General features: G+C 40.7%; 2 protein-coding genes across 3 annotated transcripts; both read right to left on the bottom strand.

Annotated features, from left to right (window-relative positions):
• Nucleotides 1-7,541: 7,541 nt before the first annotated feature.
• LOC308400580 (histone H4 transcription factor) lies at nt 7,542-13,769 on the bottom strand. Its single transcript, XM_080888365.1, has 10 exons — nt 13,660-13,769; nt 12,966-13,150; nt 11,699-11,925; nt 11,492-11,603; nt 11,260-11,412; nt 11,086-11,160; nt 10,611-10,731; nt 8,563-8,701; nt 8,340-8,464; nt 7,542-8,213 (listed from the first exon to the last, which is right to left on the bottom strand). The coding sequence occupies exons 2-10, from the start codon at nt 13,114-13,116 to the stop codon at nt 7,787-7,789; spliced, it is 1,530 nt and encodes a 509-aa protein (XP_080744491.1). The 5' UTR covers nt 13,117-13,150; nt 13,660-13,769; the 3' UTR covers nt 7,542-7,786.
• Nucleotides 13,770-17,631: 3,862 nt separating this feature from the next.
• map6b (microtubule-associated protein 6b) lies at nt 17,632-27,107 on the bottom strand. Of its 2 annotated transcripts, XM_080888253.1 has the most exons (4): nt 25,846-27,107; nt 23,457-23,670; nt 22,830-22,878; nt 19,286-19,381 (listed from the first exon to the last, which is right to left on the bottom strand). In XM_080888253.1, the coding sequence occupies exons 1-3, from the start codon at nt 26,577-26,579 to the stop codon at nt 22,834-22,836; spliced, it is 993 nt and encodes a 330-aa protein (XP_080744379.1). In that variant the 5' UTR covers nt 26,580-27,107; the 3' UTR covers nt 19,286-19,381; nt 22,830-22,833. The 2 variants fall into 2 exon arrangements, with proteins under 2 accessions (XP_080744378.1, XP_080744379.1); XM_080888252.1 differs by lacking the exon at nt 22,830-22,878 and having other exon boundaries at nt 17,632-19,381.
• Nucleotides 27,108-27,170: the final 63 nt, after the last annotated feature.

Here is a 27,170-nt window from a genome sequence, read left to right as displayed (position 1 = left end):
CACTTTCCTGGTATACTCATCTGGGCTGTTGAACCAAAATGATGCAACTCCAGTGTCACACTTTTCAGCCTTGTGGCCTTTTTTGCAAGTTGTTATTTTTAGGAGCTCGTGAGTTTGCATGTTTCATGTAAAGTTAGCTTCTCATATTGTAGATTTTAATCAAGCTAATTATAATAATAATGCACTAGATGACAGAAATGGCTATACAGTAATGAAAAAAGTGAATACGGTTTTATGTACCAGACAGATTGAACAAACAGATGAAACTAAAAATGAAACCTAAATGCAGAAGCAGTGTCAAAAGTACACTCAGGATTCAGCAGCAATAGCTTGAAGTAATCATTTTCTGTATTACTTTAACAGTCTCTCACATGGTTGGCCCAGGAACTTTGGCCCACTCTTCTTTACAGCAATGCTTCAGTTCACTGATATTTATGTGTACTGGTTTATGCACAGGTCTCTTTAAGGTCCCACCACAGCATTTCAACCAGGCTGAGGTCTGGACTTTGACTCAGCCGTTGCAGCACCTTGATTCTTTTCTTTTTCCAGACATTTTCTTGTTGGAGCAAGCCTTTATCAGTCGGACACATGGATTTGCTGGGGCATCCACTCCTGGGAAAACTCCAGCATTGTGTTAACACACACCTGAAAGCTCCAGACCAGAAACAGACGAAACATCTGCTTTGATAGAGGTGCCCAGACCTGCTGAGGATCGGTTAACCAAGTGCATTCAATAGGCAGCACCCAGCTGCTACTTACCCTCACGATTCCTGTGGAAGCAGGACTTTCTTTTCTCATTTTGGCTTAGTTTGTGTTAAATAAATAACTATGGGGGAAGCTCATTTGGCGATTTAGATTTCAAACCACCATTTCACAGGCTCTGCAAACTAACACAGGTTTGTTTAATCAACCACCTGATTGGTGCCCAGACTCACACTGGGCAGAGCTGTGAAGGGAATTTTGTGTAAATACAAATAAAAATATACAGAAAAGGATTCTTATTCTAAAGAAATCTTCAAATCTGTTTTAATCAGTGAAAGGTTTTTAATAGCTAAAGTAGTCTTTGTGGCTCCATTCTGAAGAAGCGGCTTTAAGTTGTCTAATTAGTCTTGGCGCTTGAGGTTAAAAAGGGCAATAGATCGCTCGCTGAGTGAATAATGTTCAGTGCAGGAGCAGCTTTAACCCTGCCCACACTAACTGGATTTGGATGGTTAGTGAGAATGGAATTAGCTAATCGAGGAGAACATGTCATCCCAAAGCCTCATCCAATCATCGTCTTATGTTCTGCTTAATGGGATCCAATTGAAGGGTAGCACAATTTGTCTGGGGCCATTTGGGACATGAAGCTTGAGCCAGATGACAGAATTCAAAGAATCCGAGTATTTAACCCCATTTCATGTGGAAAGACGAACACTGGCGCTATACTGGGAGTAGATATGTTCGGAGCCAGCCAGTAGATTTTCTTATGCGGATGATGGTGTCATATTAGCGCTGACGCTGCTTCCATGTTGAGCCTCACAGTAACATCATGTGACCGCATGCTTCTTTCTGGCTGAAACTCTGTGTCAAAGTGGGGCAACTGATAGGTTTTTACAGAGTAACACCATTTTCTGGATGATTCCAGCTTGTGTTGATAAGTGCTTAGTTTCAAAAAGATGTGACCACATAGTGCGTACTAGGACGCACTACTGTCCCAGGTGTTGGGTATGTTACGTTTTGTTTTTTGTTTTTATGTTACATTTTAAGTAAAAAGTGACCAAAGTAATTAATAATTGTGTAACTGTATTACTTACTTTATTATTTACTGTTTGGATTCAGATGTCTCTTTTTAAGTTATTAATGAAAATCTTTGAGTTCAGGAGTATTTTGACAACATAATACCTGTAAAAAAAACCAAACAAAAACAAAGAGCATGAAAATACATGAACACAGCATCATCATGCATAGGGCTGACCTGCTTGCTGATATCAGCTCATTGGTGATAGGAAGTCACCAACCACTTCCTCCTAATGTGGGAGTCAACCAACAGGGCCACTCCTGTACGTCATGATCATTGCCATCTAAAAGGAAGCGTGTGGCATACAGCACATGTGGCAAAGCAACTTCTTTCTCTGCTATGCTGTGCATGTAAAATTTATCAGTCTGGAGAATCTCATGTTAAAGATGGTATGTGAGCAGCATGCATGAAGCTCATGCTGTGAAAATAGAAAAGTGGCCTTGACCTTGAGCACAACTTGGGTACGGAAACATAATCGGGGGGCACATGCAGCCCGCTTTGATGTAAAATGGGTCGGACAAGTGAAGGTCCACCTGTTTAATTTTGTGCATGTAAATGTGTAACATTAAGAAAAAAGTTCTGATAGCTCACTTTTATTAGTAACTAAACTTTCTGTAGTAGACGAAAAATGTATCCATTATGAAACTCCTGTGGTGTAGCATGGATGGCTGCGGGGGAGGTCTTTAACAGCAGAAAAAGCTGTAAGACTAAAAAAATTACACTTAAAAGTGCAAAGATTTATGGCCTCTTTCACCCTTTCATATGTTCCGAAGCCAAAGCCTATGCCGGGACAATTCTGGCCCCCAGACCTGATGTTTGACACCTTGCTCAAGGAGGAGCAGTGATTCTTTGTGACTTGTGACAGGACAGACAAACAGATGAATGGACACCTCGCAGTGTTATGGGTTCATCAGACAAGTTAAAAATGATCGATAATAGCTTGCAGTATTTAAATTTCATAATAAAGTTTAGTTTTGCTCACTAACAAAACATGTTTTATTAGTGTTGAAACCACATCGACCTGCTGAATATTTACACGTTGCGCTGTCCTGCACGGTGCTGGACGGGATTCTTTTAACAATAGAAATGGCTGGAGGTGCTGCAATTATTTGCACGCCAGATTTCCATTGTCTCTCTTTGTGAAATCCCTTCTGCTGCCACACAAGCTGTCTTTCCCTAAACTCAATCACAAAGATTTATATGGCTGATGGGATTAGTTTAAGCCATTAGGAGTAGTTAATGGTCTTTCCCGGTGTTGGTAAGTAACACTGACTAATTGACCAGGGCCAGCAGACAGCTGACACCGGTTCACAGCAACAAGTGGTTCCTGCTGACATGAAGTTAGGACCTGCAGAGAGACAACAAACAGGGTTCACGCTCCTGAATGCTCGGCTGAATTGATCTGGATTTTTTCCCCCACCATTTAGCTGAAATTTAAAAGGACTTGGTGCTCACAGGTAAGACTCATAAATGTATAAAACATACATGACTTTGGAAGGGAAAATGTCAAATATTAAATTGTGAGAGGGACCCCTGCTGTAAGACGGGGACAATTTAAATATTTTGAGAAGTATATGTAAATATACTTCTCAAACATAAAATTACATCTATTTTCCCCATGTTATGTTAATTATGTGATGATTCAGGTGATTAAATCAAATTAACTTGTGTTACAGTTGCTCTGGGACTGCAAGTGATAGCTGTTTTTCCATTTTTGTTCTGCTTTTTGACCAATAAACTGCCTGAAAACAGTAAAATGTTTCTTAGAAGTTTAGTTGATGATCATATAAAACGATGAAATATTAACATTAGATGAGGTGAATAAAACATTTCTCAGAAACGACCTTATAACTGTTCAGCTGTCGTTTGTGCCAGTTTGTTTTACTAATGACATGTTAAAAAATAAAGGATGCAAATTAATAACCTTTTTTTTTTCTGAGCATGAAAAAAAAGAGCACATGTCATGTCAGAGGCGAGCCCCGGTGCTATCTGTGCCCTCCGATGACACAGCAAGATGTTTCCAAAGCCTTATTCACTCTGTTTGCTGTTCGCCTAACAAACAGCTCCTTTATGAGATTAAAGGATTTCTGTGGCACGCTGACATGCACGAAATTTAGAGAACATAGGAGGTGTAGCCTCTCGCTAATCTTGTCTTTATGAGAAAGGAGGGATCAGGCTATTGGATTGCTGCAGCGAAGACAGGTTGTCGGAAAGGAGTACACCCGACTTTTTTTTATAGTTTTTAAATGTTTGTAGTCCCAGTGAGCAAAACTACAGAGCCCACTGTGCACTGCAAGCACAGAGACCAATACAGTTGTCTGCCACTGCGTTAATACTGTGTACAGGTTAATTACCTGTTGATATGAATGAAATAGGTGAGGACTGTCTTATGATCAGGTTATTTTCTGCTTCTTTCCTATGTGTCCCACATTTACAATAAATCACTAGAGATTAATTTTCTCTAATATTATATTCATCACTTTGCCTCCCATTCGCTAACAGCATTACTAATCATGTGTCCTTGAAACGGATGAATTTTAAATGAATTAAATGGATTGGCACACAAACTGCCTCAATTGGATTACCATCTGTGATGCAAGCTAACAAGATACAGTCATTTGCATGTGATTTGAAAAGCAAATTGCCTAAAAGGTTTACTCAATACTGTACAATATGTTTTAGAAAACATTCTTAATGGTTGGTGACCTTAAATCAAAAACCACAATGAACTGGAGATCAGGGAGCTCCGCAGTATCCAAAACTTCCCAGGAAAATCATCCTGTTTGAAAGTTCTCTGCAGTTTCAATATAAGAGACGGTGAAACGATTTAAATGGGATTTTCTGATACTCTAAATGAAGCCAATTTACCAACATGTAAACAGATTTAGGGCAAGAAAACAAGGCTTATGTTGTGGTTAACTAACTTACCCTATAGTGTGAGACTTTAAAATCTCCTGCTCTACTGCATGCGATCTGCCATCTTAGCTCAGAAACTAAAACTGTCAATTGTTTCTGTCTCATCAGTCTGCTTCCTGCGACCACAGCCTGCTCCGTCAACTTCTCCACATGCATCAGAACATCCCCCGGCATGCCTTCACTCCCGTCCTGCAGCAGTCCTCGAGCATCCTGCCAAATCCAGCATTGATGGGACCTCAGGACAGAAATGTGAGATGTGATTACTTTAACTATCCTCATGTGAAGCTGCTCAGACTTGGAAGTTATTCCAGGCCCCTCGCCTGCTTTTACCTACTCCTCACTGATATCCATCTTTTACATCTTGCTACAGTTTAACACAAACCTGCCCGGACAAACAATGAGGACTTTCTTTGCACCCATCACAGCCTCGCACAGAGCAACAACTAGATCCTCTAACTCAACAGTGAGTAAAAAACTCAAGAATCTCAGTAACTAAAATATATAAAATGTTACTTCGCTTTCCTTTTAAATTGATGAAATTGTTTTCATTAAAATGAATGATTTCTTTTCCAGATACGAGGGAGATGGGGCGCACTGCACGTGTGTATTGCGTGGAAAATTTACCACCACAAACAACTCAAGGTGAGCGCTAAATAAATTTAATTGTTATTTTTTTATTGGGATTTGTGGTAGTTTTGAACGTCTCTACGTGTTTTGGGAGTTACGTGTGGAAGCATTGGTGATCCCATGCAGACTGTAGGCTCTGGTTCCTGCTCTCAGCTGACAGAAGTGGCACCCTGCGGTCTTCTGCCAGTCGCTCTGCTGTCGCCCATCTACTTTACGATTGGATTTGTTGTGTATTCAGAGATGCTCTTCAGCACCTCCTCATACTCTTATTTTGAGTGTAATTCATTTCCTAAGAGATAAACTACCTGAGCTTTATTGTTTTTCAGCTCAGAGGTATGTCACAATAATGCTGTTATTGTGAATTGTATTGCTCACAGTATTGTGAAAAGTTCGCAGAGGGATAATATTAATGGATCATACTGATCTTGAATTGCACAGCTGATTTGTCTGATAACCAACATGTAATATTTAATTTACCAGAAATTGCAACAAATGCACAGCAGTCAACAGGAGCTGACACCTGAGTGTCCTGCTAGCAGTCCCTCTGCCTCTGTGCAACAAAAGGAACTACACCAGCCGTGTGCACACCCATGTTCAGGTGAGTTTCACGCCAGCAATGATTAAGTAGAAATGTAGCACTGATCCTTTTCTTGGACTTAGACTCTTCATCTGAATTCTCTTCAGGAGGAAGTAAGAGTGAAACTACAAGCTGTGACTGTTCTGTCTCTGACCTTCAAACGCCTCCACCAGTGTCTACCCACAGCCGTGGGTACAGGGAGAAACTTGACTGTGAGAAGCAGGACCAGCACTCAACACCTGATAAGAAAGAGAAACACCAGATCCACCAATCTAGCCCAACAAAGAATTTACCTCATAAAGAGAAGTTCAGGGAATTAATAGTCACTTCTGACCTTGATGGCAGACACAGCGGATCGCTCGACAGGAAGAGGCAGTTTGAGTGTGAAGGCATCAACAAAGCAAAGAGAATGAGGCACGAAATGTCCAACAGTCCGTTTGGTTCTTCTCAGACTTTGCAGTATTATCCATCTCCATTCATCACAACTTATACACATCCACCAGCACACAACATGCAAGTGCAACACACTAACATGAGTGATTGCTCTTTCCTGTATCCTAACAGCATTAGATTTAACGCGTCTTATCCAGACACCAAGACGCATCCCTGCCAGACTTCTTCATGGGAGACAATGAGGGACACACACAGTTTCCATTTTAGGAAACACACCCTTAAAGACTACTCACTGAATACCTGCAAGGCAATCAGGAAACCTCTTGTAGCAAGAGGTATCACGTCACCTCTTTATTTCCTTCGAGTGAGGGAGACACTTCTGTCGAGAGAAGTGTCAACACCGCTGCAGACGCCAGCGGCCTCATACTGGCTCTGATGCAGTATTGGGACCCTGAGTCTCCAGAGTAGGCTCAGAAAGGGAGAGCTCACATTCTCAAATTTCATCTCTCACTTCAGTTTTATTTATACCGAGCCAAATAAAAACAGTCACCTCAAGGCACTAGGAATCTCTGAGTAATCAGCCAGAGTGGGAGAAAGCACCTCTGACAGAACCAGGTTCATCGAGGGCAAGCATGTCCTGGAACTGGGTGAAGTGAAGGAAAAATTAAGGATAATGGAAAAAACAGCAACATTTCAAACTCTTAAAGACATAAAACAATGGCTTATAAATGCATGTTGAATGTTTTCAAGGAAGGTCTCCCAGCAGTCTGAGCCATTTGCTTCATAGCCGAAGGGTTGATCCAGCTCTGAATGTAAGCTTAACCTAAAAGCTAAGTTTAATCCAATCTTAAAAGCAGACTGGGTTCCCTAACTCAAGCTGGGAGCTGGTAACAGAGATCATTAGGACATGATGGGTACTATGAGGTATTTAAAAATATATATTTACAGCGCCTGTCTTGTGTTCACTGGTCATTTAGGTTTCTGTGGTACTCCACAGTGAGCAGCACTGATTATTTACACCTTAAAGTGTAAGCAGATTCATGTTCATGTGCTTACTTTTTTTAAGTTGGGCTCAGGTTGGCCTCTAAAAAAAAACCTGGAAAATGAAAAACTGCCGATTTATGGAGTTTATGGAGATTCTGTCTGTAAGACTGTATTTTGCACATAAGCTTTGAGCTAAATGCTAAAAGTGAGGATGTATGAATAGATGTGGATTAACCCTCATTAGCATCCCTAAAACCACAAAGAGACACAAAAACATGGCACGATCTTTTCTTGTTTCAAAAATGTATTTAACTGTGTAACAATAAAATTCAACAAAGGTCACAACAAAAAATAAAGTCTTCGGAATTCAGTGCCTGGAGAACATTTCATGGAACAAGCTTTCTAGTGCTTTTAACTCTTCCCCCATTCATAAAAACTTTAACAGAAATTTTTATTAATTGCATAAAGCCTACACTGGGTGTGGGTCATCTGACCCAGTGCACAGTGAACACTTAAACCACATCCATGCCGAGGCCCCTCGCAACCTCCGTCAGAGCCTGGACTGCTCCGGAAGCCCCAAAACCATCACAGTCCTCCTGCATCAGTCCTGCAGACTCGTCCTCAATGTGAGGAATGGTGCTCATCACACAGTAGACAGGAGAGTCGCTGCCTCTGGGGCTGGCTTGAGATGACATGTCCTCACCTCCTGAGAACTCTGAGGAGTAGGAGGAGCTGGAGGAGGGCGAGGAGGATCCTGTGGGAGAGCTTCGGCCGCTCTCCAGCGTGACAACAGCGCTCTCGTCCTGACTGCTGCCACTCAGACTTTTCTGAAGGCTCTGAGGCTTCTTGGCCATGTTCTTCATGATCTCCTTTGTCACTTCAACAGTCTCAAAGCGCACCATATTTAACTTCAGGAAACCATCGACATCCTTCCTGTACCTGTATGACAGGAGAGGAGAGGAATCCATTTGAGTTTTTACTTTTTTTCAGCTCTACTTAAATTATATTCGTCGCACCCAGAGGACTGTAAAGCAGAGAGGATGACTATTACCACAGGTGACTCACCTAAAGCGGGAATGTCCAGAGGGCCACTTCAGCTCATGCTTCTTACGAAGGTGAAGTGTAAGAGTGTAACACCAAGAGAACACCTTATCACAGATATGGCATTTATATTTAGCCATTCCCCCAACCTATTGGTCATCAACAAAAAACCATTAGTATATCTACAGTCACAGCAGGCTGAGATGATCTGACCAGGTAATATGTTGGACGACACTGTGTTACAAACCTCATGGACTCTCTTGAAGTGCTGGCTCATTGTTTGGAACGTATGACAAGTATAATCACAGCCCTCCACTGTACAGCTGTACATGGTGCCCTCATTGTGAACCTCTGTGTGCTTCTGCAGATCGCGCTGGTTCTTAAATCTGTGGGGAAATAAAGATGGAAACAGTTAAAATTACTGGCGACTGTAGCTTTTACCCCTCAGCCTCCCTGTAGATGCACCTCTGGTATAAATGTAAAAATCCAAAGTGATTTTCAGAATAGTTGACCTCACTGAGATTCCAACCTGAGGGAGATTTGGTGTCAATTTCAAATACTTGGTGACATCTTTTTCGAGTTATCGCATTTGCAAGATCTTTAGAAACCTTGAGGACCAAGTCACTGAGTTTCAAAGTCATCTGAGACTTTTTGTAGAATCACTTATGGTATGAATTTAAAAATCCTGTCGCCTCCTTTTTTGTATTCACAAATTTGAATGTCCAAGCCGCCTGCACAGCAGGGTTACGACAGCACCCCATCAGCCTTTCAAGGCTGAGGGGTAAAAACTGATTTTGGTAATAAAGATGTGGCTCTAGCAGCATTCTCACTCACATGTCACATGTTTGTGCCTCTTACTTCTTACTTACTTATAGTTGTTTACATTTTCAATACAGATGAGTCAAAAATTGCACTGCTACTTAAAAAGTCCCATATTATGGCCCGTTTCTACCCTCATGTGTTCTATTAATATCTTTTTCAAGTTTCAGCTAAAAAATACCTCACAGGTCACTAATTCTTCCCCACCTTTATACCCCTGCTTTTAACTCATCTCCTAACAGGGCGTATCTGGGGGCTTTAAAAGCAAACGAGCTGCTGTGCGACTGAGCTCCAGCCAGGAACAGTCACAGCACACAGCTCTACTGAGTATATAAAAGAAATAAAATTACACACTGCAGAGTTTTTCCTGGCTCGAAATGGGCTGTTCTGAGGGATGAATATGCACATAAGCAGGACTGGTCAGCATAGGCAGTAAAGTCTGTGTTACTGAACAGAAGTGCCTGCATTTTCCTGTTCTTTGTGGTTACTTCATACATAAAAATGTCTATTGTGCTTGAGTAAACAACACCCCAAATGAAACAGAAACAGTTACAAACATCTGTATGTCAATCCTGCTGGTTCTCCTTTGGGGGAGGGTCAGTTGGAGACGATGATTAGGCTGTTCTGACATCACAGGAGGCTGCAAACCAATATATCTCATACAGAGACATAAATGATTGAAAGACAATAAAACAAGGAACTGGTTTCTTTTTTCACATTTTGTGGCTCTTTCTTTAAAAACCCCTTTAAACACAATATTTTAACGAACCTTTCCTAATAGTTTGGTTAAGGTCTTATTAGGAGAATTCCTTAAAGGGTATACAATATTTTTAAGGCACGACTAAAGACTGGTTACATTTGAAGCAGATATTAAAGGGAGTATTTTGACTAAAAACATATAATAAAAAGATCTAAAGAGCAGATATTATCCTGAGCTCATTTCCAGCTCCCATTTTTGTTCTTTGACTCTATACTAGAGTAGCTTTGCATAAATCACAGTTAAGAATAATCCCTGTTTGTTATATACCAGGCCCATGGTGCACCCACTTTGTTCTTCCTCAGTCTGAAAGACCTTTTTTAGCGAATCCTGTATTCACAAACAGAGCTGTGTACCTGAGAGCACCATGTTAAGGATACTGACAAGCTAAGAGCAGAAAACTGTGAGAAATCAAGCATTTAAAGTCACATGAGTTTTTGCCTCACAGGGATTACTTACACATACACAAACTGAAGGAAATAATGAGTGAGCTGGAATGAAAACTTCCTTGTGACTTTGGATGTGAAAAATGCTACATGGTTCCTCACAAATACACGATTTAAGACGTTAATGATAAAAAAAAATTTATGGAAGAGAATTTTACTGAAATAGCTGAAACTTGATAACCCAGCTTTCGCTGCCAGATTAAAGAAAACGATGGAGTTAAGAGTGTGTTTGCTGTTAACTGAACACTTGATGAGCTGTGTTGGAGGATCTACCTTTTGTCACAGAAGTCGCACGGGAACGGACGCTCATCACAATGGCGGAACCTGATGTGGATCTTCAGAGCAGCCAAAGTGGTGCAGGTCATGTCACAAAAGGGACACTTCACCTGATTCACTGAGAGTAAAAAGAAAAAAAAGGCGGGCAATGCATGTAACAGATGATCAAACTGAGTCAGAGATCCACCATGGATCTATTAACGTTTAATAACTAACAGATCACAAAGAAACTGAAATAGATCAGATTTTGTACACCTGACCAACCAAATGACATAACTCAGTACAAAATAAGAGCTCAATGAATACAAATCTAAAGACCACACAGTAGGGAGCTTGACAACAGAAACAAAAGAAAATCTGTAGCAATGTGCGATAAACTGCTCATAAACCGCTCTCTCCATTTCTAATATTTCAAGACAAACAGCCATAAAAACAATTTAATCCCAAAAGAAAATTTAGGAATAAAACTCACCATGCTGACGAACATGATCCCGCAAAAGCCTCTCGCTGGAAAAAGCTTTCCCACAGTGTTCACAAACCAGCGTCTCTGTTAGGATAAGTACACATACAAACATCAGCAATAAGGCGGCGCAATTAAAACATCAACATCACAGAAATTTAATGCGAGCTTAAGCGTCCGTCTCACCTACTGGCTCAGCTTGCCTGTGCAGGTGGTCAAACAGCTTTGTGTTGCTGGAGAACATGCTGCCACACGTAGGACAGGCGACAAGGCGCTCCTGAGTATGGCTCCGCATATGTTCCCTCAAACGGTATCTGATCTTGAAAAAGGCGTCGCAGCCTGTGAACAAAACGGGAAATGTCACACGGTGTCCAAGGAGATAGCGTCTCACGAACGTTTAAAAAACTCCCGGTCGTACCTGCCCACTGGCAGAAGAGCGCCTGCTGTTGTTGAGGCAGAGACTGTGGTTCAGCACTTTCTATGTGGTTGTCCACATGTCGATAGAACCACTCAGGATTATTAAATGTACACTTTAAAAAAGAAAACAAGGAAAAAATAAATAAATCCCATGATAATATATCAATCGTTTAGTGAAGACTGGATAACTTAAATGAAAAATACGTACATCACATTGCTCCCACTGGCAAACATATCCGTCTGATCCTTCAGGGACCAGATTGTTGCTGTGCATGCCTTGATTGCAGCTGGGAAGATCTGGACGGGACTTGAGCAGCTGTGACCCAATGAACTTGAGCTTCCCATGGTAGTTGTGGAAATAAGCATGGACCTCCAGCTCTGCAGGGCTACCCATGGAGAGAAATTCACATCCATTCCAGAGACAAGCATATTCATCTAACGAAAAAAAAGAAAGAAAGAAAGAAAGAAAGAAAGAAAGAAAGAAAGAAAGAAAGAGAATCAGTAATTATTGCAATGTCATTACAGAATGTTTAAAGCAACTTTAAAAACTTTAAAGCACCCACATGTCCAATAACATGAAAACCAGATTAACCGTGATCAGCATGAGGTTGAGAAGTATCCCATCGTATAGTCTGGTGTTGAGTAGAGACAGTTGCTGTCACAAAATAAAAATAAAACCATGTACCGGCAAAATCTGACTGTAGCTACAAAAGCAGTTTTACTTGTGACTCAAATGAAGCAGGGGGCTTTTTAGTGCACTCTGCAGCACTGCCATTCGTAGCATTTGTAATATAAGCAGGTTATGGTTAGATGATGCAGAGATGACTGGTAGGGGTGAGTGATTAAAATAAGCATTTACCAGTAAAATAGTACAGACATCACAAAAAATTCTAATAATCACAATTAGTTTAATCCATAAACTTGCCCCTTTCATGATTTTTCTTTTTTTTTTTTGCATATTTGTTTCAGATCATCAAACTAATTTTAATATTAGCTAAAGACAATCTAATATCTACAAAGGCAGTATTACTGAATCACCAAAATTACTCTAAGAGCGCCTCAGCGACTCATCCAAGAGGTCACAAAAGAACCCAAAACAAGAAAATGTGCCACAGCCTGGCCGATGGAGGGACAAAAGTATAAGAGAGGATGAGCTGAAAGGAAAAACAAGAGAAATGCTGCAAAACAGAAAACAGCACAATGATATTTTTTATCTCTGTAATCTTGTCCATATAAATCACTGTAAGCCAAAATTTATTTTAAATGACAATAAAATCCAATCCCTTGCACTGATCTACACACAACCACAATGAGAGTTCAGTAACAGAAGCACCTCTTTGTAATATTCAACAGGCATATTTAAACTGGACAACACTTGGACCAAACACTGACCATTAAACCCCATGCTAATAAACTAAATGTGCTGCCCAACAAAAGCTGACCCCTCGCCCACCCCTGCACGCAAAATCGCTTACCCAGCTCCTCCAGGGCATCGTTGTCCCCCAGGTAGTCCTTCAAATGCAGACACATGTGGTCGCTGAGCTCCTCCATGGAGCGGCCCGTGAAACTGCACGAACCCCACTCACAGACCACCTCAAAGTTCCCGAGTCTCTTTGTTGTCATCATGTCGTTGAGTCCTGTGAGCTCAGCCCCTCACACCCTAACCAGCCACACAGAAAGTAGGCACATATGTTTAACCCAGAGAGAAAAGGAAACGTTAAACTACGACATCTAAACTACTAAAGACGCCGTTTTGCTAGTTAGCATGTGCTAACGAGGACTGATGGTGTCATGGAAACTGAAACATGTCTGTAAATGTTTGAAGAGTCATTAGCTGAAGTTAGCGCCAAAGCTCTCACTATCTGACTGAATGAGTAACTAAAACCACATCAAAACATATATTTTTAAAATATATATTTTTGGTCATAACAGTTAATGAGGCCGTTCACACCTAACAACAGTTTACTTCATCCTTAAGAAGTTGTGTTTGTGCAGATGATGTTTATCTGGCTAACAGATTAGCTCCCGCGAAACCTGTCACAGGTCTGTGCTCTTTATCCGACTTTTCCTAAATTAATACAGCTTGTACATTTTAACCCGGGATTGTATAAATTCATACTGTTGTTTCTAACTCTAGTGATACACAAGTTTTTCATAAATGTTTCTTACAGCAGTTAATATCACTTTGTGCAGCAGATCTGAGCTCCTCCTTGCGCTTCCCTCCTCTCAGCTTGTTTGGCTTTGTTTATTTCCTGTCGCTTCTTCTTCGTTTATTATTAAAACTGTGCCGGGAAAGCTGAGCATATCGCCACCTACTGCACTGGAAACCGCAGCAAACTAAAGCCTGAAGTAAATAGCGTTTTGTTTTTATACACTTCTTATTATTATTATCCCCTCTTCTGCTTCTTCTTTTTCTTCTTCTTCTTTCAGCTTCTCTCTTTAGACGGTCCCACAATGGATTATCTACATCTATCTCTCTATCCTTCTATCACAAATCACCCCTGAAGCTCATCTACACCCACTCCACCCTGTCTGCACTCTCTTCTTCTCTGGATGACTGATTCCAGGTATTTAAACTCATCCAGCTCGAATTTTATGGCATTATTTTTGTGCCACGCCATAAAATTTCAATTTGAAATAAATACATAAACTCAAAGAAAGGTGAAAGAAAAGAAAAATTGTTTCTTAATTTCTTAAAATAAATCCTCACATTTATGAGAAAAATGTATTTTGTAGTGAAGGAACAAGTCAACCCTTCCCTTTGTATCCTAAAATTAACTTTAAAAAGGTCCAATTCTAGACCTCCTTAAATGCTGTGATGATATCATGATTTTGGGCTACAATTAATATTTCTTTATTGTATCAGACTAAATATATAAATATAATTTAATGTGGTTATTTACTGCAGGGATAATACACACTCCACACACACACAAATATACATTATTTTAATTTGTTCTTATCTTGTATTTACATTTTAATATCCATAAAACATAAAATAACAAGATCCTCGGAATGAATATGGAGTAGTATGGTTTAGTTACGGAGTTTCATTTAAGTAAAAATACTAATAAAATACTTCAGTACCTGCCCTGAGTTCACTTAAAGTACTATTTAGGAAAGTATAAAAAAAGAGCATAAAATAGTCACAAACATAAAATATTTTATATCATAAGATTATTCATATGCGGTTTAAATTCAGCCAGTTTAGTTTAGTTTAGATGTTGTAATCAACTTTTTAGAAAAACTATATATACATTTCTATATTAATTGATCAGCTCAGTTATGATTTTATAGTAAAAGAATCTCAACCCTGTGTTTAAGTAGCACCACTGATAACCTCGGAAAGCCTTCTGTCTTCTTTGTTCCTTCTTTGGCAGTGCAGTTAAACCACAGCTCTTATGTCTGTTTTTATCTGTAAACGCCAGACCAAACTCCTCCCAGGAAGTGACAACAACTTCTCCTCCACCCTGTCAGCATTTCCTCCAGACACAGAGTGTGAACAAAGAAACAGACCTGTACAATAAGGACTGCCGTGATCAAGCTATTTCACGTGCAGTGGACGGATTAAATGATAGCAGTAATTTTCACTGTTAAATAGTCCTCTCTTGTATAAATTCAGAAATGTTTCCTGTCAGTCTGAAAATCATCCATGCATGCAACTTTATTCTTTATTTTATTCACTTTATTTATCTGGAATGATTTTGATCTTTGACCAAAATCTCTGCATTTTTTCTAGTGTGGTTGATAATTATGACCCAGGCTTAATTATTCCCCTTCTGTTGTGCTGTACTATACTGCATTCTTACACTGGGAAGGTTTCACATGTTGTTAATAGACAGAAAAGAGATGATTTACACCTGAAGGAACTGGTTATCCCTACCAGCCTGAGAAAGCCCTTAATGCCAACAGAAACAGGAAGCCACTGTAAGCAGAAGGAAACCTGAGATCAGCCTGCAGCCACCTTTCAATCAAGGCTCACAAGGTTCACTGTCAGATTGTGCCATAGATCCCCTCCACTAGAGGTCATGATTTGCTGACCGTCAGTCCTTTGTCTGTCAAAGAAATACAATATTTTCACAAGAGTGCGTGTCTCCTAAAGTGAAGTCAGTGCTACACTAATAAAGTTGCTCAGTGTTGCACAAAATGCAGGTATTCATAACAGCAGCCTTATACTGTGGTGCGCATTCAAGGTGATTCATTCCTCTGTGTTCTCAAAAATGAGCTGCTATAAAACGAATAAAGTGGGAAATCATCGGCAGTCTCTTCTGTGCTGTGAATATTTAATACAAATATTGTACATGCCATTTCCCCCACACATGCATTCAAGCCTAAACCCTTTTTACTGTCACAGCTCCTGTTTTGTTTGTGACGGTCACTGAAGTTTATTGTTTCCACCATAATGAACTTCAAAAATATACAATACAATATAATAAGAATATATAATATAATAAGAACTCTTACTTGCACCAACAGTACAATATAGGGAGGGACCATGACCAGCCACAAATGTGTTTTAGGGCAGGGGGGGTGGGCAGAGCCTAGGCAGCTCCAGCGCCATTGCTGATCTCTTATTCAATATTTCATGCTGCTCTGCAAACACGAGGGCCCATAACGACTGAATTATTGATGCAGATTTATGTCAGGATGACTGATTCACAGGAAAATGACCACCAGACACCAAAAAGGATGATAAAGGGATAAATGAATGTTTCTTTCCAGTCTTACATCTGCCCTTTCATGATTTTATTAACAGTGAGTGTTTTGTTTTCAGATGAGAGCACTTTGGCTAGCTTGTTTAAACTGAACTGAACGATGCTCGCATAAAATATATTTATGCAACCTTTAAATGGCTCTCAATTTTACCAGAGTTTGGAGGAGGGAACATCTGCAGAGCACAAACTGTAAGGTCAACAGAAAACCACAAAATCCAGACTTGAAGGAGAATGTCTCAGATTTCTCTTCTGGAGAAATGCAAACCAGCAACACTGAAGTTAAATAGCAATTCAGTACTCTTGCTTAATTATTTAGTTCGAGCCTTGGCGCAGATACCCTAAGTTTTCAGTTGACTTGGCTTTCTTTGGAAATTCTTCAAGATACAAGTATCTCTTGATGTACAAAATAATATTTTAGGAGGTTAGATGTAAGTTGTAGAAAGATATTTCAAAGAAAACATGAGTAACCACACAGATTTATCATCATTTCATTTCTTCTGGACTTCCCCTCCTTGCATTTTTATGTCAGTCTACACTGGCCACTTTATAAGGTACAGAAAGCTAGTGCTAACCCCTTTTGCCTTCAGAGTTGTCCTTATTCTCGGCATAGATTCAATAAGGAGCTGGAAAAAAGGATATTTGATACGAAAGCATCACAGAGTTGCTGCAGATTAGTCGACTGCACATGTGTGATGTTGATCTCCTGTTCCACCAGATCCCAAAGGTGCTTTATTGGATTGAGATCTGGTGAGTGTGGAAGCCAGTTGAATACAGTGAACCCCATGTTCAAGAAACCAGTTTAAGATGATTTAAGGTATGTGACATGCCGCATTATCCTGCAGGAAGCAACCATCAGAAGATGGGTACACTGTGGTCATAAAGGGATGGACTTGGTCAGCAACATTAATTGGGTTGGCTTTGGTGCTTAAATAATGCTCATTTGGTTACCAATGGGAAACAAAATGTGCCAAGAAAATATCCCCCTTACCATTACACCACCAGCAGCCTGAACTGTTGATACAAGGAAGGATGGATCCATGATTTCATGTTGTTTGTACCCAATTCTTAGCCTAACTCACCAGACATGGACACGTGTTACCAATGTTTTATGGTTTAATTTCTGAACTGTAGCTTCAGTTTCATGACAGGAGTCATGTTATCTTCTGCTGCTGTAGCCCATCTGCTTCAAGGTTTGACATGTTGTGCATATTCAGAGATCCTCTTCTACATACCTTGATTGCAATAAGTCTTTTTGAGCTGTTGCCTTCCTTCCTTTTCTCTGACCTCTGGATATTTGTGATAATGAGCAGCTGAACAGGTGTACCTAACAAAGTGGACAGTGACTGTATATGAAATTTACTTAACAGGATAAGCTGTTGCATTTTAATAAACACTAAAGTCCAAATAAATTCAACAAGTCACAATGCAGGATTCTGCATCACTTTAATCAGTTCATCCAAAGCAAGCTGAGAATACAAGTACAATATCACAACAGCAGTATGACATACGCATGTCATATCATCACTTCACTCTGGTCTGACGCCACGCGCAGTCCAAACCAGACAGCATATAAGATGAGAGATATAGCACCAGAGTGTCGGAGTGCATAGCAGCACTTGTAGTGGTTGGGTCAGACTTGATGCTTAGCAGGCAGCAGGCTGAAGAGGTCAAACACACACACGCACGCACAAAAAAACTTTCACTCAGTTATCACTCATGCACTCACACACACAGAAGCTAAAACTGGAAGCAGACCCACGGTGGCTAGTGCTAGACTGGGCCCTCACACACTGCGGCCGTGTCGGCCACTGAGGGTATCACGGTATACGTCTGTGTTTACAACCAGAGAGGGAAGGCTGGGCTGTGATGACTTTTTGAGGTCATGTCACGAAGAACTCATGCGAGTTTTAGATTTTCAGACAGCAGCAGTTTAAAGAGTCCTGGCCCATTCCTTGTCCTTCAACACATCAGTGCATTCAGTGTGAAAAATGTTGAGCAAATCTAACTAGTTCTCTCTCTTTTTTTAGGCCTATTTGTCTTTTCTTTTCTTTTTTTTAAATTATTTAGCACAACTACAGCGTCACAGCTCAGAGGGGAGGGTGGAGTACAATGCCACAAAGTACTGAGTCATCGTGAAAATTATGGTTTTCTTATTAAATCAAGGGAGTGGATCTCCATTTAGATTGCTTGTGGGTGAAACCATATTGCTGGTGTGTTTATTTTACAGCTTTAATAGCCACTAGACTATGATTTTACTCACCGTATGTACCTTTTTGGTGTGATCAGAATCTATTTCTACTCATGCATTATGTTTGAGAAGGATTTAACCCTATACATTTATCTTTGAAAGCTCAATTTACAAGCTAGGATGTGACTGTGACAGACAGTCAGCTAATGAACCGAAAACAGGGTCTTGCATGCAAGCTGTAGTAATTATATTACAGTTCACTTTCTATCTCAGCAGATATCATCCAGAACAATGAAATGAAAACCAGGACCATACAGCGGAGGCACTGTAATTCACTGTGAAACAGATTATTCACTTTTCACAAAAATCCCTTCATGTGATACAGAAAAACAAAAAAAGCCTCTCTTTGACCTTTTTCTTTTTGTTTACAATCATTTTAACACTGAATTCATCATCCATTCAGACAAAGGTAAAAAGTCCCTTTCATACACACACTACATGTGTACCGATGGCTCCTTTTTAAGGTTTGCTGTCGAAACAGAACTCATAGAAACAATGTGCAAAATTATGTGCTCGATAATAGAAAGCATTTCTGTGCGCCAGAATACATTCACACACGCATAGTTTGCCGTGAAATTATTTGCATTATTCTAAAAGCTCAACATTGGTGCCCATTCAAACTATATATGACCGGACAGCAAAAACAACAGGTAAGGAAATAAACCAAAGGGAAGAGATTCGCTTCATGTGACCACGTCAGCTTGTTTTACTGTTTGCCCGCCTCTGCCAGTCTGTTGCTGATCTCTTTGCTCTTCTTTGTGACGGCTCCGCCCGGTTTGGGTTCTGAGGCGCCCAAAGAAGGTTTCTTCTTGGCTGACTGGGAACTAGAAATCTGCTTCTCTTTAGCTTTTTTCTGCATCCTCCCTGTTGTTGTTGTTGGTGTTGATGATGACTTTTTTGGTTTGGTGCGGAAAACTGGTTTATCCACCTGAAAGAGAGAAGAGACGCGAGAAGAGATTAAACGGATGTCAGAGAAACTGATCAATACTTTGGGAAATGGAATTTATTTTGTTTCCTTGCTTGGAGGATGACAACATCATCATTTAAATATGAATCTAAAGCCGATAGCCAATTACCTTGGCTCAGCTTAGCAAAAATTCTGGATAAACACCTGGCCTTATTGTTCTCCTCTTTAGACACAATCGAACACAACAAGCAAATATTTAATGTGAAATCATGTTGAAAATTCAGCAGCACAAACTGCTGTCAGTTTAATAAAATAATTAATAAATATGCCACTACGGTAGATTCCTAATAAAAAAAATTGGCCTGGTTATCCACTGATCACAGATTTCTCTGCCTTCCTGCTGAGCTTGACCCACTTTTAACCACATATGTAAATATCCAGAAGCATCCAGCTCCATTTACTTAAAGTTACTGCAGGCTTCTGGAGTTTAAGAGTCAATGAATGTGTAAAATTGACTCGCTCTGTAACATGTTTTACAGCATCATGTACCACAGATTCTAACTGTGAATGGTGCATTCAATGACAATGGGGTTAGGGTTGATCTTTCCACCCAGGAGTGTGGCTACTCCACCTCTCTCAGCCCATTACAGGTGTTGCTCCATCACTTGCAAAGCCAACAACTGAGCCAATCACATTTGTTCAAACGCCTTATAGCAAGACTTTCTAACTGCAGGATGGTGCAGACTTTAACCCCAATGCAAAACTGCCATTTTAACATGTTGAAATAACAAGTTGCAGATCTCAGCTTAGAAGGGAATTCTGATGCTGATGATCAGGCATGTCGTTGACACTCTGTGGGAATATTCTAGGATTCTACATTTTATTTCGTTTAGTTTTCCACGTTTAACCAGTGGGGGTGACATAATGAAACCAACCAACACCACCACCACCATGTGGGGTGTGAGGAACTAACAGCTAATGAGGTGACAGTAAGGTTTAGACCGCTATGACTGCTAGAACAGCAGAGATGAAACCGAAGTGATACATTTTCTTGGTTTTGCTCTGCACTGGAAATTTAAAGGGTGACATGCATATAAATTAAATGTGTTGTACATTCATGTATTCTTTCCATGTCAAACTCACAGGCAGCATACTGTGTTACCATGGAATGCCACTGACCCGCGGACCACATTTTGAGAACCTTTGTGCAAAGCTAATTAACTGCTGGCTCCAAGCAAGAAAACAAATAAGCATACTTCCCAAAATTTTAAGCTAACCATTTACATCTTTACTTACTGTAGGCTAACTGATAGATTATAAATCAAGTCTTATTTTATCATGCAATACAAACCTTCTTTTATCTTGCTACTCAAGATAATTTCAGGCAAATGACACCATATGCTATAGATGATACTTGCATGATGTGGTTAGTGCAATGAAGATAAAGGTCCAAAAAATAGCACAAAAAGCGTGTTTGTGCCTTTCCTTCTCTAAAAAGTGGTTCGTGCAGTTCCTTATTTAATGAACTTTTAAGGAATATAAAGCATACATGGTATTTAGTTTATATTAGTATATGATGTTAGTATTATGCTTTATAAAGTGAAGTAATTTGGTTCAACTACTAATACTGGTGGAGGCTTGACAAGCAGGCCTGCATTGGTGAGATTTGTTCAGATCAAAAGATTGAGTGGGGAAAAGTGGGTGCATAGATAAATGTGGCCTCAAGCCAGGCGCTTAGCTCATTTCTGCTCTTGAGCTGGAGTTGCCTTAGTGATAACAGACTGATGGAGGGGCTCCCAGCTTTTATAAATGAGCATCAGCATCCAGCGACAAAGTTGCAAATCATGCTCAACTTTTGCTGATTAAATAAACCTTACAAACAATATTGTATAAGATGACAGTGAAAGGTTATTTCTGACCAAAAAAAAAAAAACGTGTTCAGCTCTATTTCTCAGAGTTGTGTAAAGTAAGTTAGGCGTCGCCATGGCAAACCTTGTTAATAAATTTTGTTGCCAGAGACGGTCAGTGTGGGATTAGGAAGACTATGTTACCATGGTACCAGTGTAAAATAAATAAAGAAAGGCACTGCACTCCATCAGGTTTACCAGACATTTTCAGAACAAAGTCCAGATTAGATTTAACACTTTAAATATTTTTGCTTCTTAATGTTGATGACGTGGGTCTCAAAGAATACAATTAGATCCACATGGCTGTGTCACACTGACCTGCACACTGCTGCTACACTAATCAGACAGAGGCACAAAGGATATCAAAAATGCACTGCCATATTCCTAGTATTCCTCTTTATAATCTGTATGCCAATTCATGGTCAGCCATTGCATGAAGAAAAAAGAAAAGTGCCATCTTGCCCAGTGTTACTAACACAATAGAGCATCAAGGAATGTTTTCTAGGTCCACTGGTGCAACAAATGTTTTGATTTTTATCTGATACATGTTGATAGCATCTCTGCTTCATTGTTTCCTCCAATCCCATCCTTTTTTTCTGTTTTTTTTTTTCCAAAACCCCATGATGAACTGTTAAAACTACAAATCTCCACAAAAGGTAGTGGCTGGTGCAGGCTGAGAAGTGGGCAAACAGTGAACAAATAACTTTGGGAGGACTGCATCTGGCCACTGGGTGATAAATGTGACTGAGGCTACGTCCACACTAGCCCGGATAAATATGAAAACGGTGTTTTCGTCTGAGAACGCTCCGCATCCACACGATCGTTTTCAGTCGTTTTCACATTGTTGTGCGTCCACATTTGGAAACGTCTGAAAACGCTTACGTTCCAGTACTGCGCATGCGTGAAACGCAAGACGATTCGACCTGCCTCATTTCTGTCTGCCACTTATTTACTTTTCGGCTCTTTGAAACGTCGCGGCAAAATGTCGAGTTTTTTAAATGGACTAACAATGAGGTGGAGTTGTTGCTGCGAGTAACACAAAAGTACAAAGTTGCAAAAGCGATTGACAATTAAAGAATTTGAAGAAAAGCTCTCTGGAGCATGTACAAACTGATATTAATCTTTAATAGGGCTGTCAAAATTGAGCGCAAACAAAACAACTGCTGTATAATGCCCTCCGCGATTTTAGTTTAATTGGTCACATGACTGCATCACATGACTAAAATGTGCTGTCGTTTTCGAAAAGGTTCGCTGTCCACAGTGTGACGCAAAAACGGCGTTTTCAAATGTTTCCGCTTTGGAGAGCGTTTTCAAAACGCTGCATTTTCCTTGACCGAAAACGCCGTCTCAGCGTGGACGGAAGGCCAAAACGGAGAGAAGAAGATGCGTTTTCACAGGAAAACACATTAGTGTGGACATGGCCTAAAGCTCACATTAGCCAAGACGCATACTGTGTGCGTGTGTGTGTGTGTGTGTGTGTGTGTGTGTGTCAGTATGCATGTTTTGGCCTTTTCAACTTTGAGGTCAGCCTCCATGCCTTCTAGAAGAAACAGAGAACACACCTGACTACAGCAGATTTAGAACAGAGCTGCTCTCAGTCTCTGAGAAGTCCTACAAGAATGAGAGAAGGAGTGGCCACATGAACACACCACTGTAGACACATGACTAACCAATTCAAACCCATTACATGCAAAAAGATCTTACCGTATGTGGGGAATATCTTCAAATAATAGGTTGGTAAAGGGATTACGTCATATTACCATACTCTAATGATGGAATGTCACTTTAGCTTCTGAAATCGATGCAGTGACCATTTTACTATTCATTAGCATATACATATACAGCTTGCTAAATACACAGTATGTATGCTGATTAGCTGAGCGTAGTGTAGCAGAACCAAGTAGCAATGACAAATGCACATCATGTAATTAAAAAAGAATGTTGACACATAAAACTGTTCTAGTTTGTGTTTATGGGGAGTTAGACCACATGCCATTAGGCACTTCTTGAATATTTTGTATAATGAGATAACACTTATGGGTTTCAGTGAGTAAGAACTCAAATCACGAAATACAAACTCTAGCATACAGCCGGGTTAATTTAGGTTTGATATGTGTGCAATTACAAGAAGTCAAAATGGAGATGGAGAGGTATAGTTTCTGCAGATTCGTGCGTGGACGTCATCTCACCTTGGCAGGCTCCTTGCTGGGTTCGCTATACAGGCTGCGTATCCTCCTGCGCTCCAGCAGCTTGTTGTCCGTTGGGTGAGCCTTCACCTGCTCCCCCTTGAATGTGGCACTATAGCTGGTTTCCAGACTGGTCTCCTCCCCAGGGGGTTTATACTGGGATGGAGCTTTGATGGGCTTCACTGGCTTCACATCCTTATAAGCCTTGAACTCAGTCCTAAGAACAGTGTAAATGAGATTTTGATTTATTTATTTTTTATTACTGAATAGTTAAGAAAAAAGATAAAATCAGAGTCATTAAATCAACTGACTCCCAAATAAACTGAAACCTGGTCAATGAATCAATTGTTAAAACTGTACACAGCTGTGGTGCTCCTCATACAACATTAAAATTAACAGCTAGCCAAAATTAAGCATTGAATTGAGAGAAGAGCGGCCACTGATTATACTGTAAAGACGGAAGATTTACAAATAATGATGATAATAATAATAATAGTAATAATAATAATGATAAAAAGCTTTCTATGAAAGGTTTGCAAGGTACAGATTATCCTTGGCATAGAGGCCTAGGATAATTTGACATCACCACTAGAGGCTATCCTCACTTTTATGTCATGTACCAACCATCAGACATGTACACTGTATTCATGTTGATTACAGCTCAGCTGCAGGTTCTGCAGGACTGTCAGTTTATTTTTAGCAGTCAAATCAAAATTTGACCTTCAGATTTATTGTCCACGCTCTGCAAGACCGGGAAGGGGCAACACGTGCTTTCTTTTCAGGTACATGTAGACAAGAAGTGGACTCGTTGTGAGACACCGCTTACACATGTTTTCTATTACACAGCAGGAAATTAATTAGGAATTCTAATTCAGATTATTATTACTATTATTGTTGTTATTAATTATTATTATTATTATTATTATTATTATTATTATTATTATTATGACCCTGAAAATAGTTTTTGTTTGTTTTTTTAATAAATGGGAGCTGTTATTGCAATGTGTAACTGTGTTTTATTCACTGCACAAATGAAAACTTCCAGTTTACAACTCAGCCATTCAGAAAGCAAGGTCATTTATGCATACAGTCACTTTATTAGGTACACCTTGGTAGCACCCAGTTGGACTTCCTTTTGCTTTCAGAACTGTCCTCATTCACTGTGGCATAAATTCAATAAGGTGAAATTATTCCTCAGAGATTTTAGTGATAGCATCAACCAGTTGCTGCAGATTTGTCAGCTGCACGTCCATGATGCAAATCTCCCGTTACACCACATCCCAGGGGAGCTTTATTAAATCTATTAGATTGAGGTCTGGTGACTGTGGAGCCCATGTGAGTACTGTAAACTCATTGTCGTATTAAGAAAAAAAAACAAAACAACAGTTCGAGATAATCTGAGTCTTGTGACATTTGTGACATTATCCTGCTGGAAGCAGCCATCACAAGATGGGTACACAGTGGTCATAGAGAGACAGACGTGGTCAGCAACAGTACTCACTTGGTAAGGGGCCCAGAAGGCAGGATGGATCCATGCTTGTTGCTAATGCCAAATTCTGAGCCTACCATCTTAATGTTGCAGCAGAAATCGAAGCTTGGAGTGGACACTGTTTTTCCAGCATTTATTGTCCGATTTTAATGGAGGCTATAAAAACTCAAGCTCATTAAATTTATCATTCTGGCAGCCATTTGATTGGCTGATTTGATATTTGTGTTGATGAGCAGTTGAACAGGTGTACCTAACAAAGTGGCCAGTGAGTGTGTGTTCTGGGTTAGAGACAGAAGCCCTTCTTTACTCTTGTATACATGGTTTACTCCTTCATTGGTTTCACATTTTAAAATTCTCATGATCCAAACTGTTTCTACTTCACTGCCTGCAAAACACAGTGAAGTAGACTAATTCAGTTTTGATCTGTAATGAGCTTTTCTCCATGAAATTTCTGTGAAGCATGTCTTCTCAACTTGCATGCCTCGTCTACTCAAAATTGGAGGAAGCCTGAGCAGAAAAAACCCTGTTAAGACACACATGATTACATTCAGATCCTTTTAGTGGCTTTACTCATTCATGGCCCATGGCATTGATTTGGTAGTACTCCCAGGAAGGCTGAAGCAGAAAAAAAATCAATACTGAACCTTTATCTGTAGCAGTGTCAGTTTACATCTGATATCACTGGAGATTGCAAAAAGAGACCCTTCAATAGCCTACCAAAAAATCCTCTAGTGATTTTTGGGTGACAGCTGAAGTGCTTTCAGGGATGCTGTGCTTATTCCTGCTAACACCCTCTGCTGCTACCGAGTGCACAGTAACAATTACAGAAAATCAAACATGTAAAGAGTGTAGAATAAAAAGTGTTACCTTGAACAGCGCATTGTCACAGCCTTACACTCTTACCTGTAGCTGCTAGAAGTCGACATAACCTCCTTTATCTGCCTGTTCAGAGCGTCTGCAGCCGCTCTGCCTTTCCTCTGCTCCGCGCTCACATCTGCAGCCACCTGTCCCTCCGTCTTCTCACCTGTTTTCCTCTCTGATGACTTTTCCCTCTTCACGCTTCTCTTGACCACCTCCTGTGACTCCTTCTCCTGCGTCTTCTCCTCAATCTCGCTCTTCTCCACGCCGCTCTCGACCTCGGCGGCCACCTGCTCCTGCTTACCGCTTCCTGCGCTCCTTTCCGGACCGCCGGCGGTGGGGCTCGATTTGGGGATCCATGGGTGGTCGTGCTTCTTCGGTATAGGCCAGGGCTTGTAATCCTTCTGATACTGAGTTTCGTTGTTGAAAGGGGCCGGCGATGGCTGGTACTCGTTTCTGGGCTTGCAGCTGGCCTCGGGGCGCACTCTCCACGCCTTGAAGTCTTGGCGCATGACGGACGCAGTAGAGCCATCTTTGCCCGCTGCGGCACCCGTCGCGGGCGGTGCCTTCCCAGCCTCCTGCTCGCCGGGATGGGGCTGGGTTTCTATGGCAATGGCACCGGCCTTCTTCAGTTTCGGCTGCGGATGATGGGGCACATGCGGTACGTCGGCCACGTCGGAGTATCTGGCGAAAACCAAAGGCACCGCGATGTCTGCTTTATCCAGCTCGGACCAAAAGCGATTGATGCAGCAAGCACGCGTAATGCACGGCCATGCCATAATGTTCGATTCTAGGAAGCTGACCAGAGAAAGATGCTAAAGGGGAAGGAAATAAATCGGGGATAAACACGTAAATAAACGTCCTACTCACGACTCGAACCCTCTTCGTTTTTTGTCCAGTCAGGATTACTCTCGCGTTATGCAATTCCGACGAGCAGATCTAATCTTTGCCCGAGACTTACGGGAGAAGCGCCCACACGCCTCCCTCTCTGCCTCCTCCTGCAGGATGTTTCTCTTGTTCAAGTTTCACAGTTTGGGGGCTTGCTGTGGAGTGTATACATTGCTGTCTGGTTGCGCATCAAAGCGACCCCACCCACATTTGCGTGCTCCTTCGACAGTCAGGGGGTCTGCACTGAGTATGCACGATGAACTATCACCTGAGCTCGTCAGCGTCTGGCCAGCAAAGAGGGAGGAGACACGGTTAACCCCAATGCTGCCATGTCACAAACGTAAACCCACAGTGGATGCAAGCCTCGTAGAAGCCTATTGTTCCGTTTTTAGGAAATGGCCGAAAAAAAAAAAAAAAAAAAAACGTGGCTGAAAATCAGAACAAATAACACGAAATTAACATCAAGTCAAATCCCACTGAAT

The sequence above is a fragment of the Rhamphochromis sp. 'chilingali' genome, assembly GCF_963969265.1.
Source record: "Rhamphochromis sp. 'chilingali' genome assembly, chromosome: 8".
Classification (NCBI taxonomy): domain Eukaryota; kingdom Metazoa; phylum Chordata; class Actinopteri; order Cichliformes; family Cichlidae; genus Rhamphochromis; species Rhamphochromis sp. 'chilingali'.
The sequence above is the reverse complement of the archived record's forward strand: the minus strand, read 5'-3'. Positions and strand labels throughout refer to the sequence as shown.

Coding starts and splice junctions, on each gene's coding strand:
- map6b (XM_080888252.1), bottom strand. CDS start 26,579: ATGGCATGGCCGTGCATTACGCGTGCTTGCTGCATCAATCGCTTTTGG. Junction 23,671..25,845: donor TCGACTTCTAGCAGCTACAG/GTAAGAGTGTAA, acceptor CACTGTTCTTAG/GACTGAGTTCAAGGCTTATA. Junction 19,382..23,456: donor CCAGCAAGGAGCCTGCCAAG/GTGAGATGACGT, acceptor TCTCTCTTTCAG/GTGGATAAACCAGTTTTCCG.
- LOC308400580 (XM_080888365.1), bottom strand. CDS start 13,116: ATGATGACAACAAAGAGACTCGGGAACTTTGAGGTGGTCTGTGAGTGG. Junction 11,604..11,698: donor GCCAGTGGGAGCAATGTGAT/GTACGTATTTTT, acceptor TCTTTTTTAAAG/TGTACATTTAATAATCCTGA. Junction 8,214..8,339: donor TCTGGACATTCCCGCTTTAG/GTGAGTCACCTG, acceptor CCTGTCATACAG/GTACAGGAAGGATGTCGATG.